The following is a 20,814-nucleotide window of genomic DNA, read 5'->3' on the forward strand; positions in this document are numbered from 1 at the left end:
TTGGAAATTTAATACAAGGCTCCTAACATATTTTTACAATAGCAGTTGCAAAATAAAAGGAATACATTGTCACAATTTTTATTTATAAGCATTTAAAGTTCAAATTTATACGAAATATGTCAAAATTGCGAAAATTTGCAAGTAATTTAGTGGTTGAAAAATCGTAAAAATTTTTTCTTTTATAACTAAGTTTTTAAAATTTGGTACAAGGTTCTCCATAAGTTTTTCTTTAAAAATAATATATCCTAGACTGACAAATCATCTCCGTTCAGAATCGTTTTTCGTATACAATGATATAATATCATTGGATTCAAATTTAATTCCATCCATTACAGTAACCCACTTGTAACCTACTGTACAGCAGAGCGACATCCACGACTTACCCGCCTTTTTTTAAATTTATCTTTATAAAATTAGTTGTTCTAACAGCAACTAAACAACTATAGTAAGTTATTTTTCTAATGCGTAAAAGCACAACTTTTCAAAACTCATGAACATTTACAAATTATTTATATTATATTATAATTATTATTTACAATATGTAAATAAAAACCAAAACATTTTAATTTTAATAAGTATACCTAAAACTAAGACTTATACATTTAAAAAAAGATTCCTCATAAGTCTGTTAACTCTCACTAAGAGCGGAACTGTCATCGTCAACAACGCCTAGCAAGAGAAAACTAGTTGTTTTTGGCAACTCGGAGGAGACCTGTGCAGCATTGAGAAGTGCGTTGATTAATTAATTTAATAATGTAGGTACAGTACAATATGGTATGTCGGTACAGTTATAACGAGAAAGTGTATTTTGTCGTCTTTAGTTTCCAGCTGATAGTTAACAAGTTCTTCTTGGTGAAATTAAAAAAAATAAAGTTTAGCGTAAAGCCTAAATTCATTCATTTCTCTGAGTGTTCGGAGCTTAATTGTTGATGACATTTGTTATTCAAACATAAATAAATAATTTCTCTAAACAATTGTTCCCATTTCTTTGTAATTAAAAAAATATTAATTGTAGAAACTCGAAACATTCCATTATTATTAAAACTATCATTTTCGTTATACTCAATGTAATTTTTGAAATATTTATACATTACTAATTAGTAACCATCATAGGCATATACAATTTCATATATTTTTGTTTTTGCTCTACTGATGTAGGTAAAAAATGTTGTGCTTGGTTAAAAATATAGGAAATGTAACACAAGGTTTATCATAAGTTTTTCTTACAGCAATTTAAAGTCAAATTTTTTTTAATAGAAATTTTAAATTGGAAATTTAAACAATAAAATAACGATTTTAGTTATTTTGTTATTTTGTCACATACATTACAGTGAGTTACTCGATAATGAGGTACAATCCAGTATACTTGACACCTACTGTACAGCATATCGATTACCTACTTTTCCCTTTTTTTGTAGTGATGACTACATAATTATAAGATTGATAAATATAATATATAAATGTGTATATAAAAATATTTATTTTGACTACTTAAAAATATGATAAGATCAATAATAGTTGCGATAGAAACATTTATCACATCATTGTAAAACGTATTGTGTATAATATACAGTACAAAAGTAAAATATTGATCGTTGTTAAACAAGATGACAAATCATTCAAAAAAAACCAACTTATATGAAAAAAGTCAAATATTTCCAAAATTATCTGCTAGTCGTTTCCTGTATATTCTCTTTGGGATCACATGGTCTTCTAAACTCTTGTCCCGCTTCATGTAACCATTTATTACACACTAGAAAAAAACAATATAATATAATATAAATATCAATACAGAATTTATTCAAATTGTGTTAAATAAAATACCCCATTTTGAGCCTTGGAGTACAGGACACGCAGCATGCCTAGTTCTAAGATCTCCATTTCCGCTTGGATATAAATTAAACCATACAGCAGCTGTTCCTTTTACAGGTTGTAGTGCTACACCTAACCAAGGAAATACAGTAGCACCTCCTTGAGCTACGTCACTCATCTGCATAATTAGAATAACATTCACATAGTTATATATATAACAATATCTATCAGTTTATAGTTAACGATATAGTGATAATTCCTTACATAAAATAAAACAGTGGCAATTCTATTTCCGGTCCCTAATGACTTGAATGCATTGATTTCTTCTGTCTAAATAATTAAAATGAAAATGAAAATGTATATTATTATTATAAATGTATAATTAATATTAATCATTGTACATACTCTAGCAAAATCATAATGTGGATCATAATGTCCACCTACTCCATAGTTAACAACTTGAAGTTCCTCGGCCGTTTCCGTTGTAAGACCTGTCATCACTTCAACTCTTTTAGCAACATTTGCTACCACAACATCTTCGTGTTCTTTTAACCAAGCCGATTTGCTTATTCGGTAATCAGCAAATTCCAATTCACCAGTTTTATAATTTTGAACAGTAGCTCTCTTAAGCTATAATATAAATTTAAATTAATACTTTTAATTTTTAGTTTAGAATAAAGAAAACTTACTCGAGGTTGAGCCATGCGCTTGATAACTTCTATTTCGTTGTCATATAGAACATCACGATAAAGAATTATTCGCGGACTGAAAAAAGCTTCTTCTTCTTTGAGTGGAGCAATTAATAAAAGAGGATTTCTATTGTTGTTTGTGTAACGGCATCGAAGTTGAGAACTAATTTGGATTGACATTAAATTTTCATTTCTACATAGCATGTGATATCGCTCTCGTTCTTCGGGATCTAACGTTGCAGTAACTGCTTTTGGAGGTTGTTCACTTTTACCTATTTCAGTCGTTCCATTTTTTATCGCAGCTTCGTAATATGCTAGATTTCCCAGGGCGCGTTCGTGATTTGGAAGTATTGATAACAATTCAATAGTTAAGTCTAATGCCTTTTTTAAATTTCCTGCAATAAATAAAACAGCCAGAATTGTATACATCTATATATCAATAAAATATGTTATTATTTACCTTGCATAAAAGTGGAATATGCAAGATACTCCAAGATTTCCCAACGAACTGTCACATTTGATCTCTCCTGTTCGTGTCTGTTTAAGGCTTCGTTCATCCACAATTCCGTGTGATAAAAATCATAGCCATTGTACGACTGGCGGCCGAGTTCAAAACAGTCACCAGCTAAAAAAATATCGTTTATGACTGTTGTTCAAATACCTGTAAATTTTGTTTAGGCAATTGAGTAAAGATCATTTACCCGATAATTGAGTACTGTATTGAATGCCGTTCAACTCTCCCCTGGCCACTGATGCCGTGTCGAGTTTATACGTGTCTTGTAGTCTAATAAGTGCAGTTGCCGCACCGGTTAAATCTTCATCCGTAGGGAACTTGAGGAGTTCACGATATTGTGTCAGATTTTTCATAGCAGCTAAAAATGTACAGTTTAAAAATATGTTTATTTATATTTTTAATGTTTGTAGGTATATAGAAACTTTGTAATCATTTATTCGCACAATAATTTACGAGCTTACTTTCATAGTATGGATCTTGCATCAATTGTTCTGTTTTATGCCAGTCACTGGTTAATCGTTTGACCAATAAATAATCATTGATCGGATTTGATAGATAATTAGTAACGTCTCTGGCTGCGATTGAATGTTCTTTTTCGTAATCCACGGCATGTCTGGAAACATTAAATGATTGAAATTATTATTGGAAATTTGTTTTTACTTTCGAATGTTTAACTATCGACTTAATTATGGGATAATTTCCAATACTTTTTTAATACTGCTATTCTATGTTCTTGGTCGGAAATGTATTGGTGAAGAGTTTGTAAAAGAACAGATTCGGTGTCTAACAACTCTTCGAGTTCGGAGAGCGCTGTGTACACTTCGCCTTGTAGAGGTGTACATAGGGCCAGACATAATGGCAATACCACCCATATAGGGGGCATTCCTAAAAAAAAAAATACGATTTTAACAACGGGTATTAATTGAAATTTGACTGAAAAGTCTGAATCATTAAAATTTAAAACTATAATCCATCAAAAAAACCAGTTCTAGAACCAAAACAATGTCATGAAATTACGTTGTAATTGGCATAAGTCATAGTACGTAATATGTATAGGTACAACCATATACAGGAAAACCGGACCCAAATCCAGGAGGATACCAAGCTTAAAATATAAATTACAACTAAATATTTGTATACATTATATTATAAACAATTAATTGAACCGGTTAGAAATTTAATTTATATCTACATTTCGAATAATCTAAAATATATTAAGTATCGGAAATTTTAATAATTTCTTCGATTATGTAGGTATTATATAGGTAAAGATTTTTTTTTCATTATTTAGCCGAAATTAGTATTAAAGCTACATAATAGGACAGAGTGATTTTTTTTTACGTACGACACTCACTATCAGATAGTGATTCTCATGTCCGTGTTTATCTAAATAACAACAATTTTATTTAGGTAGGCATACCTACATATTACTGCATTTTTAACTATAATGATTACCTGAATTTATCTTTTTTTGTTGAAGAAATTTTATCAAATCTCATTATATTTTAATAAATGAATTTAAACTTTAAATTTGGACTTTTATTAATAGCAATTCTCATAGTTTAAACAATGTGTAATAAAACGATTAGTGTGCAACAATATACAAGCACATAAAGTATTATAGTGAATACTGAATAGTGATAGTTCTAATAACCTGACAACCGACCATCACGTTATATTCACATACTATTAATATTATAATATTTATAATTGTCATCCATCGTCTTATTCATGAGTCTCAACCATATTATTAACATATGGACTGCGCGTCCCCCATACCCTACAATAAGTTGCCAACATTGTTAGAAAGAGATAGTCAATACTTGTGTATTATAATGGGACCTGACTACCTAAAGTGTATGCTATCTTTTTCTAAAAATGTCGTTATCTTTGTTGTTAAACTATTCTCATTCTCTCTTGCTATTAATTGGTGTAAGTGGTACCTATAAGTTGTATGCTATCTTTTTCTAACAATGTCGGCACCTGGATCTCTCTCTGTTATCAGTCTATTTCTTTATAGTGACTTTCTCAACTGACTAGGTACATTATATTTCTACCAATAAATAAAGCTGTCGTATAAAAAAATGTCTATTTAGATAATGAAATTAAGCAGTCATTTATTAAAGTTACCTTTATACGTACGGGGTTATTGTGTGCACATATAAATATTCCACTGTTTTAAATCATAGGTATTTTATATTTAGATTTATAGTGTGATATAATTATGCCTTATGGGAACCATTTAAATATACGGAAACCAGTGAATCGGTCAGTTAATTTCACCGTCACAGTCATCAATTTATTTCCATTGTTAATTGAATCAGAAAAATTAAAAATATAACATAATATACATATTAATAAGAGGGCCAATGGCCGCCGAAAGGATGTAGTTTTACTTCCTAGTTCCTATAGATAAAACACATGTGTGAGAGATTAACGTTTTACATAACCTCAGTATTTTATATTAAAACTAACATTATAATAGACGGACGTGTAAAAATATATTATGACATTATACTCGCAACAAATAACGATAAGAAAATAAAAAAACCATCATACCTAATAACTAATTATTTTTATAAGCTTATCTCGTGAACATTTATTATTCATATATATGTATAATATATATTATAGGTAAATACTATAAACATCCTATGATCATAATAAAAAAAATTATTAATACTTCTAGTCTCTAGATACGATCGCAGTTATTATTTATTAACATTTAGTTATTTTACTTTCTAGTCGAATGTATTAGCCTATGTTAGACGTATAGTTGAGTACATTTAAATATGAAACAATAAATACACAGGTATTAAACTATTCAAACTATGTATATTGTATACACTATAGTATTATACGGTATAAGTAGTTACTAGTTACAACACATAGTCATATTTAATATAATCAGACCCCGCGTGTTAATTGACGGTCAAGTACTGCAGATGTAAAAATAGTTTATATAGATTTAAATATTAATATACAAACTATTATTATTTAATAATTATTTATTCTGAAGTGTGTATAAAGTATAAACCTACAGTTCCTTAAACTTATTTCAACCCATTAACTAGGTATTGTTTATGTTTAATATGACATAGAATGCGATAGGTATTTTTTTTAATCTAAATAATAAGAGTTTAAATTTTCAAAGTATATAAAGTTAAAGAAAATTAGATTGAATTAAGTATAAGTACCTACTCTTAAACAAGAATTTAAAATCTTGCTGTGTAATGGAAACGTCATTCAAAAAAAAAACCAGGAGCGACTGTATATAGAGCTTCGCACATAGTTTAACTTATCTTAATTAATGTATAAAATAAAAAAGAACAAGTCCATAAACAATAATATTAAAACATACATTATAATAAGTAATAACTATATAATAACAATAAAGGTAGATGTGTAATTTCTCCGTATTTTCACAGCCTCTGGTCATATTTGAGATCCGCCTGTATTGATTAACTACACATATATTATACTAACCGTGAAAAACGTTCCGAACATAACTTTAAATTTGAATTATATATATGTACTGTTTAAATGTGGTACATTTTGTAAAATTTTTTTTGAAAATGAAATATTATCGCGGAACAATAACTTTTTAATACTAATAAAAACCGTTATTACTTGTTCACGAACCACGAGGAACAACAATAATATCACGTTGATAACTTGTGAGCGTACGCCGTACGACTGTACCACATTGTTCTTAACCTAACCTCATGCAATACCTGGATGACCTTACATTGCGATCGTGACATCTTGTGCCTGTGGCTATATTAGAGATTATGTTTTCACTTTTAACACGTTAGTAACCCATTACCTATGTTAGTTGCCGAATAAATTCAGTAAAATGATTATTAAGAAAGATGATTGTACATATAAAAAGATGGCGTATTTTCTCTTGAAAAAAATCAATGCTCGAATCAAAACAAAAATAATAAATACGAAGCACCTAAATTTGTATTAAAACTTTGCAAGTTTAAATACATTTTTGTATAATCTTATTAAACATCAATCATATTATATCGATTATTAATATTGTTCATGAGATAATTATCCATAGTATATTGTCTATTATATATTTAACTGATATTATATTATCTAAACAATTTTGCTTTTTATTAAATAGAATAAGAAATATCAGAAATTGATAAGTTCATCAAAATTGCTTTATGATAAAAATATAATGACACTAGTTTTATAAATACTTTTTACAACGTATGTATTATAATATAGGTACCTCGGAAAAAAACACAAAATAAATACAATCAATATAGTATAAATTATATAATCAATTATACAATAGCTTTAAATTATGAATATCATTTAGATAATATTATTTATATTAAAAGTTGGAATAATAAGTGTTTAGCATAGGTAGGTATATAATATGTATTACTGTCATCAATAAAAATAAGTTATTGCCGATATAATATCTACGACAAAATTAATTATTACCAAACAATGTATAATAATTTGTTCAGACAATTACATAACTACTATCATTAACAATACTTAACTTCAGCAGACAAAGCTAAAAAAATGTTTTAATTATTAAGTTTTGCAAGACATCAATTTTATTGATTCAAAGTTCTTTGGAAGTATTTAAATTATTAGGAGCATGTCGGCGGTAATATTCAGACGATAATTTTTCTACCTTTGACTTCTTAACTCCTTAAACTTCGAAGTATTCCTCTTGACGTAAAATTTTTAAGAGGCCCCTTACATTTTTTTGATTAAGTACAAGAGTTTATGGAAGTAATAGATTAGATTGTCTCCATACCTAAAGCAGTGTAGTTTTCGTACATTCGCTTAATTAAAATTGTTTATAAAGTCAGACCACGGTACGGCGGTGCAAAGGTTTTTAATTTAGTATGTCTGTATTTAATTTAATTTGTATTGTTATATTATTTTACTATTTATTCATTTTGAAATCTGAAAACATGAAAAATGTAAAGAGTTTGTACAATATATTATTAATAAATATAAATCAATAATTAAATATTAAAAAAATGTTTAGAAAGGGCTAGAAACATAAAAGCACTAAGCCACCAAATTGTTCATAGCTAAGGTCTTAATCTGGGCTTCAAAGTAAAATAATATATACATTATAAGTAGGTATACCTAGACGGATACTCTAATCAGCAAACAAACCGCAAGCAATAAGCATAAATAAATACATTATGATTTGTTTTTATATACCTTACAAGCTATAACTTAACTCGTTTTTTATATTTTTCAATAGAACACAAATATTATAAACATTTTAGTAATTAAATGTTTAAAAACAAGTTAAATTGTATTGTAATTACTAATTAAAATGATAAGATAGTATAAGCAATATGCTACTGTTACATCTTACATAACACACATAGGTACCTATAATCTATTATTATCTAATATTATATATTAAGTAACAAATAACAGTGCAGTACGTACATCAATATACATCAACATGCGCATTTTATCTACAATTCATAATGGGGAGCCACACATTTGAGGACCAATGATTTTAGTAAATTTAATATTTATATATGCCGAAGAATCCGTCTGCTAAACGTCCCACCCATTCCAATTAACATAATATACAGTATTGTTCTGGCCAATTGCCACTGGGTAAAAAAATAATCACTAGCGGTTGACAACATGTATGGACCGTTTATTAATATCACATTGTGTGTATGTTTTTATAACCGATGTTCTTTATCTAAAACTATATGTCATATTGTCATTCTTACAAATTGTTTAAAAAAATCTGGTGCTAAACACGTTTTACAAAATCGATTAAAAAAACATTAAAATCGGTAGTGTATAAATATTTACATATGATATGCGTATTGTGTGCGGTATGCCGGTAACTACTTTTATAATTTTACTGACTAAAGTTTAAATTTAAAAAAATATATTGGCAAGTGGGTGTCACTCTGCTGTACAGTAGGTTACAAGTGGGTCACTTTAATGGATGATGTTAAGTTTGAATTCAACGATATAATATCAATGTATAAGAAAAACATTGTCCGTAAACAGCTCAAAACAAATCAAAATATTTTCAAAATTTAATCAAGTATAGGAATTGATAAAACAAACATATTATGATGTAAATTTCAAGTGTCTACGGTTTTTCGTTTTTGAATTATAAGTTATAACAAAAAATAAGGAAATCGCAACATGAGAAATCGAGTGAATTTCCAATCTTATGAAAATATGAACTTCAAATGCTCATAAAAATTAAATTTGACTTTCTTAAAAGATTTTTTTTTTTTGATAAAGGTAGACAAAATTATAAGAAATCTTGTATTACATTTTCAAATCTTAGACTTAAAAAGAACAATTTTTATGAATTTCTAACTCAAAATAATTTTGCACATTTTCGTGTTTTTTACGTGTTTTATCAAGATTTGAACTTTAATGCTTACAAAAAAAAATTGTGACTATGGATTATTGATATTTTTCAAATGGTATTGTAACAATACATTAAGAGCCTCAAATTTTCAACTATTTTACCCTACAAATAAAATTTTATTAACATTCAGAGAAAAAAACCTAAAAAAAATTGGAAACTGAAAATGTCAATAAACAGTTCAAAACAAATCAAAATATTTTGAAAATTTTATCGTGTATAGAAAATGCTAGTATAAACAACCAGTGACGAATGGGATTTATCTACAATCATTTGTTTTAGAGTTACACCAAAACCAAAATTGATTTTGTTGAAAACCCATTTTGTGTAAAAATTCCCGGTTTTAATTAATTTTTTTTTTGTTTAACCTCCCCAATGCACCAACTAGATCCACTTTCCCACTGAAGTTTAAAATCGAAGCATTATTTCTACTACTTATCCTTTACACAAATACAAAAAAAGTTATAAAAAACACACATCATTGTAAAATCAATACATTCATCGCTCCGCTCAGAATCTAAAAATGGACGAAATTTTTGAGAAATTTAAAACGTTAACGTCAAGTTTAATAATATATTAATGTAAATAATAGATTTCACCATAATATTGAAAAATATAGCATTATATTATATCTTATTTCAATCCGTATATGAGTGGGTAGAGGTGAAGCAGTAATCTGTAAAGAGGATGTCACGGGACTATTTGTTTTGTTTCTCTGACCCACGCACAATATATCAAACGCGCGTTCAGTAGAACCAATCTTGTGTTGTTAGCGCTGTAAGCTGTAATATTAGAGTGTATCAACCTAATATTATTAAGCTTAAAGTTAAGAAGATTATTTGTGTTTTTAGGCTGGCGTTTCCAATACGATATTTCGATTTTTCTGGGATACACAAGAATTTTTAAATCTTAATATTTTACATAGAAACTCATTGTGTAAAAATTGAAATATCGTAAATAATCGAACGTACGCAGATAATATCTTTAAGTTTAATAATAGGTTAATTTCACTTGATTCAAGTGACTTGAACATTGAAGCTATAACAACATAAAATTGGTTCTGCTGGACGTACATTTGTTTAATACGTAGCGTGTGGGTCAGAGAGAAAAAAATGGTGCACTGACAATGCCTGACATCCTTTTAGGTATATTTTATGTCTTATAGTTTCTTACATGCATTAATTTTTAAGAAAGTGTAGGCTCCTGGTACATTATTTATTACGTCTAGCATATAATATATTTATCTTCTAAACCTAATATTGATTACATTAAAATGTATCTACATTAGTATTTATAATAGTTAATAGTTATGCTAATACAACTTGCACGTGCAGGTTAGGTGCAGGTTAGGTTATCCTATATAAGCCTATCGCAATATCACACTCATATTAAGTAATGCCGAATTGGCATTTATATTTTAATACACACAAGTTGACCATGAAAAGAACATCATCTTGTACGCGTTATACTGCAGGGAAAAACCGGTATGTCACGCGGTAAACTGGAATGTCGAATGTGTACTTTTTACTCGTGAATATAGTGAGTTCATAACCCCTGGAGGCTGAAGACATGTAACTTTATCCCTCAGATAATTAAATGATACTAAATTAACTAACAGAAAATGCAATATTACGATATCGTTATTTATTATCACAGAACGTCACTTATCGAAAAATAGGAAATGTTTAACAAAAAATATATTATTATCATCACAGACCGAATTTATTGTTAAATCATAATACAATATAGTTTGTGCAGTACAATAATAATGTGTATTATTGTCTGATACCTGTAGTATTAGATAAATTAGTAATTTAAACCATTATAGGTATATCTGGTGTACAAATGTAGGCACCTATCTAAAATATCATTATAGTACAATTTCAAAAACAAAATTCATCATAATTTATACCTATTATTACATCCACAATTCAAACATCTTACAGAAAAATAAGTTACGCACCATCCTATATTATTATGATATTTATCTGTTTATATTCATATTTTTAGGGTGTCGAGACATATGTTACATTGGTAATATGTATGTAGAATATTACAATAATATTATATTATAGTATACCCAATGTTACAGGAGAAAGTATATAGGTATTGTACTACTAGAATATACAACATACATATTATGATATAATATGCTGTTAATAATATGTAGTTACTCATCCGAAGTCAACATTTTTCGTATTTACTATTCGACATATTGTATATACATTTAAAAGTGAGCAAAACAATACAGAAGCCTTGTCCCACATATTACACTACAAAAGATATACAAGAGCCAGATGAAAGTAATTCCTCTAAATAGCACGGCAATAATTGAACGGTATCGGAATAATTATACTCTTAAGGTGGGATATTAGTGTGATTATGAACCGTAGTAAATATTCGTGTGACAATAGCATTCAAAATTATGGATTACAATTTAGTAAAAATCGAATCGAATTATTTAAATTCTTATTAACATTAATTAAATTTACTAATTATAAAGACTCGCATCAATCTTCAATATTGGGGTAAAATAAATATGGTTTTATATTGTTTAGTAAACCCATATTTATTTTACGTATCATCGGATAAGATGTTTAAATATACTTTTACACAAATACAAAAAAGTTCCTAAAAATAAACCTGAAACAAAATATTTTCATATAATATATATTTTGGAATCATGCACAAAAATTTTGAACGTGATGTGCAAAACGTCCTCTTACCATCTCGCGCGATGTGAAATTCGCGACACACGATAACCGTGTTAACAACCTGCAAGCCTGCAAGCCTTTCTATCATTATAATAAAAAATCTATCGTTTTCAGGATATTCTCTTAGGTTATCTAAGATACGATGATCACGATTCTTTTGAAAATTCTATTTATAATGTCTAGTTTTTCTGATGTGAAATTTGACCTATCGTTCAGCACGTTTATCAAATTTCCAGTATACCTTAATTACTTTATACATTTTAAAAAACAATATTTTACTTCTCTACTAACTTTAGTTGGTACCAGAAGATAAATAATTTTAACAAAATAATATAAAAGTAATAATTATAATTTTCGAAATAAACTACGACTCACCAAAATATGTTTTTTTTCATAATTTGTAACAGTCATATTACTTATTTTAGTTACGGGCTATTTTATTATATTCTTATATGTTTACTTAAATCAACTTAACTATTACATTCATTTTTAGCAAGCAATTTATTTTTTAGTAATTTTGAAATGATGGCACCACACAACATTGTTAAATTAGGCGGTTTCCGATAATTTCCCTGAGAACAAAATACGGTATTCGACGGTATTTTATAAATGACAGAAAACAGCTTAATTATAAGGCGATACCGTACTAATGTCTTATATACCTACTAAAAATGTAAAATATTTTTTACAATTCTGCATTTTAAGAATTTGAAATAATAATTCACCCATTATAATTTATAATATTATAGTTTGTAAAATGACAATCAATACGTATTCTTTAACATTTGCAGAAATGTTATACTAATAATATAGTAATGTCTTAATTTAAATTATAATGCATTATAATATATAAAACCGTTTGTAATAATATTTAAAAATGAAAAAACGTTTTTTATTTAAAATATTTGTGTATATGATTTATGGATATGTTAGCTATGTTTTGTATTTTATTCTTGATTCGCAATTAATCAAATTATATTAGTTAATAGTTCATAGTTGGTTTTTTGTAACTATTACAATTTACAATGAATTGTTCGAGTTGTACACGTCAGTTCATCCATTATTAGGTGGTTAGAGCAGATGACTGATGCGACAGCCATGTGTATTGTATAATGTATACATTGTGTATTCATGGTTCACCGGCAGGTACTTATTTAAATTTATATTATAAAGGCCAAATCATACTTTATTCTTTAACCCGATGATCATACGACATAATAATGGATGTTTATACTTTATTGTATACAATACACAGATCAAGTTCTAAATAAACTATATAGACGACAATAATGTAGGTACAGGTAAATAATTATATTATAATACATTTCACATTTCTAATAGTCTTTTGATTAAAAATATAAACACAAGTACCTATAGGTATATTCAAAATAATTTGGGTAAATATAGCACCTATATAAATTCTATTAATTTCGTTTATTTTGTCGAGGAGATCGTGTTCAGTAGACTATAAACTATAATATTATAATATATTATAGTATATCCCTTAGTAAAGTTGTAAGTTGTACAGGGTCAATCCTTATTTAACACAGCTATCAAAAATAAAATTAAAAAATGGCTTATAGACTGGACGTGTTACATTATTTAACCAGATTTAAACACTTAAATTCTAATTTAAGCTAAACCGCATGGATCCCATGTTTAAATTTGTCTACGAACATATAGGGAGGGGAGTGTAGTTCACGCTGCAATAACACTGAACCGTGTCGTGTAGCATATAGTAGTACAAAGTTACAATAATATTTAAACTATTTGGAATTGGAGGCAGGGCGTACGTATTACGTGTTAACGACATTGTACTAAGTACCTACCTATTATAGAATTGTATATAAGTATAGGTATTATTATACTAATATAGTCATATACGTGCAACAGATTATACAGTTATGGACCTATCATAGTATATAACTTTGGCAGGAAAATACTACATTCAGGAATAGTAATATGCAAATACAAATATTGAATATACATCGGTGTGATTATATTTGAACATAATATACAATTTATTCAATGTGATTTTTATAAGGAAATAGCCAATAAGTTTCTTTAATAAATTGCCAATTTGCGCCAAAGCTTATTTATGCTATAGCTTGTATTCTCCATATTTACCTTCATACTGTATGAATCATACACATGACCACATATAGAATATTTTTGTTTATATGAATAAATCACAAACACGATTCAATATTTTTTTTTAATTAGATGACTTATAGTTTATACTGACAGTTATAATCGGTCGAAAAATATGATTTGAAAAGTCAGATAAAATTTCTTGATTTTACTGTTGGAAAAAAGTTAGGGTACATATTATTATGAGTTCGATAATAATTCAAAAATGAAAATAATAAAGGTGGAAAGTAGGTAACAGCTCTGTTTTATACAGTAGATGTCAAGTGTACCTAGTCATTGAGTTGGTCACTGTAATGGATGTGTTAAATTTGAATTCAATGATATAAAATTGCATACGAAAAATGATTCTGAGCGGAGTTTTATAAGTTATAACTTATAAGGAACTAGTATATTACATTTAAAGGTTCTAGAGTGAGCAAAAATCTTTTTAAAAAAATCGAACATTTCAAACGTCTATATTAATAGCTCAAAATCGACTAAATATTTTAAAAATTTTACCATTCATACAAATGCAACTTTTTTTAATTACAACAAAAAAAAAACAAAATAAATTTTGTCGAAAATCAGTTTTGCGTAAAATTTCCCTTTTTTCCTTGACTTTTTTTTGTTTTTCCCGAATTTTTTGAAAATAAGTACCAGGAATTTTTAATTTTAACCTCTTAAGTATATCTAACCTCCAATTTTATACCAGATATCACCCTCAAAATTTAAAATCTAAGCATTTTTCTACTGCCATTCCTTTCTAAGTTCCTTCTAATTCTTTCAGAAACCAATCCCAATTTTATGTTACAAATCACAACACCTATTATGGGCACAATCATAATCTGCATCGCATGCTTTGAGCTGCGAAGAACAATTAGTCTTTAGGCCACTATTATACTTTTACTATATTGCTATCTAAATTATTTCTATATTTAATTGTTTATGTGTGCTAGCTTACTGTACCTATTTAATTACACTTACATTTTATTACCATATTTGTTATACTATGTCAAATTGGAGTTTTGGCGGTTAATAAGCAATAATAATAATATATAAACAATTAAAAACAATTAACAACATACATCATTATAAAATCAACTCCGCTCATAATCTAAAATACAATATTACAATAAAACGCCACTAGTAACCAACAAGGAAAAAAGGTGGGCAAGTGGGTGTCGCTCTGCTGTACATTAGGTTACAAGTGAGTCACTGTAATGGATAGTGTTAAATTTGAATTCAATGATATAATATCTTTGTATAAGAAAAACGATTCTGATAGAAGACAATCATAGACAGACTATGATATTAGTAAACGTATATTTGATGATATTATTGTAAATAAAGTAACTTATATATTATATTATATAACCTATTTACGTGGAACCTTGTTTTGAATGTTCAATCCTTATATATAAAAGTTGAATATTTTATAAATTGTTAACTGCGGAATATTTATTAAATTTTAAATTTGATACATTTTGTCAAAATTCGAACTTTAAAATTGCTATAAAAAAAATTGTGCCTATGGATTGGATTTTTAATCTTTTTCATCTGTCTTTGAAACAATATATTATAGGAGCCTTCTATTAAATTTTCAATCTTTTTTACCCCACAAATAAAATTTTATTGATATTTATAGAATAAAAACTAAAAAAATTAGAAACTGAAAATGTCCCTAAACAGCTCAAGAAAGTCAAAATATGGCATATGGTGTATAAAAAATGCTAATATAATTCAGTAAAAATTTCATTCTACGTTAATTTGTTTTAGAGTTACACCAGAAACCAAAATCGATTTTGCGTAAAAATTCCAGTTTTTCCTTAATTTTTCTTTTGTTTTTCACGGCGCTTTTGAAAACTACTGGTAAAGTAGTTAGTTAGTAAAACTAATTTTACTTTTGACCCCCAAAGTACCAACTAGATTCACTTTTTTATTAATGACAGACACAAAAATAAATAAATAAAAACACCCGTAAAAACACACATCATTGTAAAATCAATACATTCATCTCTCCGCACAGAATCTAAAAGACATACCTAAATTAGAAAAAATATAAAATTACAACATTGAGTAATAATGAGATGACAACAGAATTATTTTTAAATTTTAGGTATAGGTGATTGTTTGAAAAAGTAATTTATTGTGAATATTATTTTATTTTTTATATTTTAAATAAATAATTAGTAAATATTAACCTCTATTTGACTTTTGATTTTTTTAATTTTCATACGTAGGTAACAATATAATATTTATGAATTTTGGTTACAAAGAATAAAAATCAAATAAAACATACCGAGCATATTATGGAAATTAAATACATATTTTATCTATTTTTTAAAATTAAAATTTTGTGAATTGAAAAAAATTTGTATTTTGGACTTTTTTGTTCGACTCGAAAAATGTATCAGGACTTTTCTCAAACCAAACTTTTTGTTCTTGTAAACAAAGCTTAATTACCTAAACAGTATTATAGTTAATAGGTATTAGGTTCCTACAATTTGTTTGACTAAGACATTTTAGTATTTTTAAATAAAATTAAACATTTATATTTCTTAGTTATATGAGTCACTGAAAGTATATTCTGACAACGAACACGTACAAGTACATTGGCTGTATGACTATGCATATATTTTATAAATTTAATTGTAATATTGCAATAAATAATAATGAATAATGAAAAAAAAACAAAAAACAATATTTTACTTTACGTACTTATCGACTAAGCAACAACATTTTTTCTACAGTCCAAAATTGTTCACTAAATCACTAACAACGCTTAACAGCGCTTTATACGTAGGTACTTATTCTTAAGTCTAGACTCTAGGATTAGGATATTATACCCCGGCGAGCGACCAAAGATAAGTGAAAGGCATTTTCACCAGAGGCTCCGAACTTTCGTAAAAAGTTTAATATTCATATACCTATGGTCGGGGGCATTCGACCATACAAGGGTCCCAAACCGTTCGTATAACTACTGTATAAGGCACCTACCTAAACGGAGATTAGTTTTATTCGGTCGGTCGCGTTTTTCGAGGACAGCCATCCCCAGTGAGATTACTGTTTTGGCGTGCTTACCGCAAAGACGTGGCGTCGAACTTTCGGACGACGGAGATGTGCCGAAAAGCGTCGCTTGACAGCGGAGCGGACGAGCGTGTGTCGGAAGCGATCCAGGACTAAACTGACTGGCGACGCGCTGGACTCTGGAGTCTGTGGCCGGATGTAGAAGGAGGAGAGTAACCGAATCGGAAAGGATAGACCTCGACGGGGGAAAAAAAAACGTAACGGACGGCAGACGTAATCGACGCCAGACTGTGACAACGACTGATCAATTTTACGGTCGTTAGTGGTTATCGCCCAACGTGATGTATTATTATTATTATTTTTTTTTTCTCGGCCATCTGTATAATAATAATATTGTCGTCGATACCACAAGTTATCGATTGATACGGGTAAGAGGACTGATGTCTTCGCGGTCAAGCGATACACCCAGAAAGCCACGTGAAGTAATTCGTCAATTTCGGCTCGATGACCGTGGTCGCGAGGGTGCGCTATATTTTTCCCACTAGGAAAAGTCAAAATTCAAAAGTGACGAATGACAATAATATTATGTAATTTTAAATCCTTTGATTTTCCGTAAAATACAGTATCGCCATCGATAGTATTTTCCGACATATACAGTATCGCCGTCGATAGTATATTCCGACCGAGCATGGTTCGTTATCACTGAATTGATTAAAATATACCGAGATAACATTCAAAAAGAAAGCCCAAATCCCCAAAACCAACTTGCACGTTCTCCTTTCGCCTGGATTCCGACATGAATATTTAAATAATAAATCCCTAGTATTATTTTATGTTATTATAATTTGTAAATCGCAATAAAATATTGTATTTTTTGTACGCGTCACAAATCGTCAACTACTAAATAATGTTTCCCCACTAGCAGTGGAGATAGAATTATTTTGATCATTATTTTCGTTTTTGAATCGTTCACATGAAGCGTTTTCAATATTTACTTTGGTTCGCTCACGAGCATGTGTCTTTTCGGTTACATGTAAGATTTTTAAATTATTACCAAACACCAAAAAAAATTTCTACCTACATATTTAATTTATGACTGGTTGTTTTTAGGAGATTGAAGCTATTGCGTCTGTACTGAAAATACCTATAAAATGGATTGAACCTCCATCCGATAAAGTAAGAACATCTTGTAATAATTTACCAACTAATTCACTTGACATTATTATTTAACATGTTTAAAATTTTAAAGTGCTTTAGTACATATTTTGTAAGATTCTAAAATTGTTTTATTTGTTTATCATTAGCCATGGTATCTGGTTGAGCTACCATCAGAAGAGGCGGTACAAAAATTGTCAGCTCGTTCAGTAACTATGAGACGTGCTATACATTTATGGGCTGATGAACCAACTGTGCCAAGACTCCATGCGTCATTAAAAGAAAAATGTTTAAATGGTTTACTTGAACCATATAAACTAAAATCATTCAAAGTAGATGTAGATTTATTTTGTAATTCACAAACACAGGAAGAAAAACTTGAACGCATAGAAGTAAACCGATATAAATATTCCACATTTAATCTAGGTGGTTTGATGATGTTATATTGTTCCACTAGTCGTTCAGTTATATGCCATTTCAAGGACACGTGGATCTTAAAAATCCAGATGTTACGTTTCAATATATTGAGTACTATGGTTTAGATCCAAAAATTGTGCCAGCAAATCCTACTCGTACATTTTTCGGCCGAGTAGTAAGTATAGTATAATATATTTTTATTTTATTTTTAAAATTAATTATATTGTTATTATAGGTGTCTGAAAGTGGACGACCATTAATACATGAATTATCATTAAAAAAACGTACATTTATTGGCAATACTAGTATGGATCCACAGCTTTCTTTATTAATGGCAAATTTAGGAAAAGTTTCTAATGGTGATTTAGTATTGGATCCATTTGTTGGAAGTGGTATGTGTTTCTTTATATTTTAGTTAAATTATATCCTATTAATATATGTTGTTAGTTTAATACAATTATTTCATTTTTAGTTCCTAAAATAATTATTCGCAATTGACAGTTATTATTAAATTATTCCTATATGTATACAATGTTTATATGATTTATTAGTTATTTCTTAATGAATTTTTTGTCACGCCTGTACCGAAAGGTTGGTTTTTGATAGCGGTTAAAGCGTTGGAAAGCGTCCTTTTTCCATCCAGCGGGCGGTAAAGTGGAAATCCCCAAAAATGCTGGGCGCACATATCATGCGCGTATCCCCTGCACCTTCAGACACTGAAATCTATACCACGGTCCTTACAAAACATAAACTTTTGGTTACATCTTATATTCATATTATAACCTCCATGCGTAAAATAACCACTTAAAATAAATAAAACCAAATCTTTTCTTTCATGAATTATATTGTTGTCGTAGAGTTATGGTCTAGTTATTGCATAGATTCATTACCTTTGCCGTGATCGATGAATGCATAGGCGTGACAAAAAATGGTGTGTATGGCTCATGCGGGAAGACAATTTAAGTCTTGGGCGAAATGAAGCACTGTCGCCCGCGACTGAAATAGTTCACTTCCCGCCCTTGCCACACAATATACTATTACACTTATTATATATTATCATTGCAATTATTAGTTGTGCTCAGAGATCTTTTCACCCATTAATTCATGAATAAATTGTTAATACCTATTTTAAAAATTAGTTAACATTTTTTTTTTTTTATTTGATGATAGCACACATTGAAACATTTAATAGTAATAAATATTTTTAGTATTGTACTTTAAATCAATTACAATTTTTTGTTTTGTTAAATCACATATTGTATTAAACAATTGGCCGTAGATCACATATTACACTTATCTCACTCAAGTGTAAGATGTTTAATTTTTCTTTAAGGTTCATTGTTAGTTGCTGCTGCAAAATTTGGTGGCCATGTAATTGGAACAGATATTGACTTCTTAATGCTTCATGGGCGTACAAGGCCTACAAGAAAACAGACAAGAGTAATATATTTTTATCTATATTATAATGATTAACATAATATTATACATATAGCTTTTATTTAGAAGTTTAGTTTTTAACTTAAGTGTTATTATATAAATAGTTATAAGTTTTTCGTGGAAAATGTATATTTTTTCTACCTATACTTTAAGGCATAGGCGTGCGCACGGGGTATGCAGCGTTTAGGCTTGCATACCCTGCAGACAGACGCTTGTTTTAGGAGGCACATAAATAGTCTGAGACAACACTGGACTCTCTGTTCCTAATTTCGACTGGTGGTAAATAATATAGCGTATATAACATTTACAATGAAAAAAAAATAAGAAAAACTAATTGTTTTCTAATAATAAGTAATAACCATAGGTGATAATATGTTTATAATGTAATGCCATGTACCAAGGGGTGAATCCAGATTTTTTTTTTTGGGGGGGAGGGCTAAATTGTCTTTATACTTACGATTAAAATGCCTAAATTGAGAAATAATACATCTATGAAAGTTTAAAGCATCAAAA

The 20,814-nt window shown here is 28.6% G+C and overlaps 2 protein-coding genes across 3 annotated transcripts in view; one reads left to right on the forward strand and one right to left on the reverse strand.

Annotated features, from left to right (window-relative positions):
- Positions 1-1,457: 1,457 nt before the first annotated feature.
- Positions 1,458-17,589, reverse strand: LOC100166186 (prolyl 4-hydroxylase subunit alpha-1). 2 transcript variants are annotated; one of them, XM_003240038.4, is made up of 10 exons: positions 17,347-17,589; positions 3,723-3,900; positions 3,477-3,628; positions 3,203-3,373; positions 2,962-3,126; positions 2,502-2,896; positions 2,218-2,442; positions 2,077-2,142; positions 1,825-1,990; positions 1,458-1,753 (listed from the first exon to the last, which is right to left on the reverse strand). In XM_003240038.4, the coding sequence occupies exons 2-10, from the start codon at positions 3,896-3,898 to the stop codon at positions 1,665-1,667; spliced, it is 1,605 nt and encodes a 534-aa protein (XP_003240086.1). In that variant the 5' UTR covers positions 3,899-3,900; positions 17,347-17,589; the 3' UTR covers positions 1,458-1,664. The 2 variants fall into 2 exon arrangements, with proteins under 2 accessions (XP_003240086.1, XP_001943683.1); XM_001943648.5 differs by having other exon boundaries at positions 17,263-17,589.
- Positions 17,590-17,733: 144 nt separating this feature from the next.
- The window catches only part of LOC100164143 (tRNA (guanine(10)-N2)-methyltransferase homolog), a 4,842-nt gene continuing 1,761 nt past the window's right edge, over positions 17,734-20,814 (forward strand). Inside the window, exons 1-6 of the mRNA XM_001943696.5 lie at positions 17,734-18,325; positions 18,403-18,468; positions 18,597-18,839; positions 18,905-19,039; positions 19,100-19,256; positions 20,198-20,304. Coding sequence (XP_001943731.2) covers positions 18,266-18,325; positions 18,403-18,468; positions 18,597-18,839; positions 18,905-19,039; positions 19,100-19,256; positions 20,198-20,304 — 768 coding nt within the window. The 5' untranslated portion in view covers positions 17,734-18,265. The remainder of the gene's footprint in view (positions 18,326-18,402; positions 18,469-18,596; positions 18,840-18,904; positions 19,040-19,099; positions 19,257-20,197; positions 20,305-20,814) is intronic.

The sequence above is a fragment of the Acyrthosiphon pisum genome, chromosome A2 (genome assembly GCF_005508785.2).
Source record: "Acyrthosiphon pisum isolate AL4f chromosome A2, pea_aphid_22Mar2018_4r6ur, whole genome shotgun sequence".
Lineage (NCBI taxonomy): Eukaryota > Metazoa > Arthropoda > Insecta > Hemiptera > Aphididae > Acyrthosiphon > Acyrthosiphon pisum.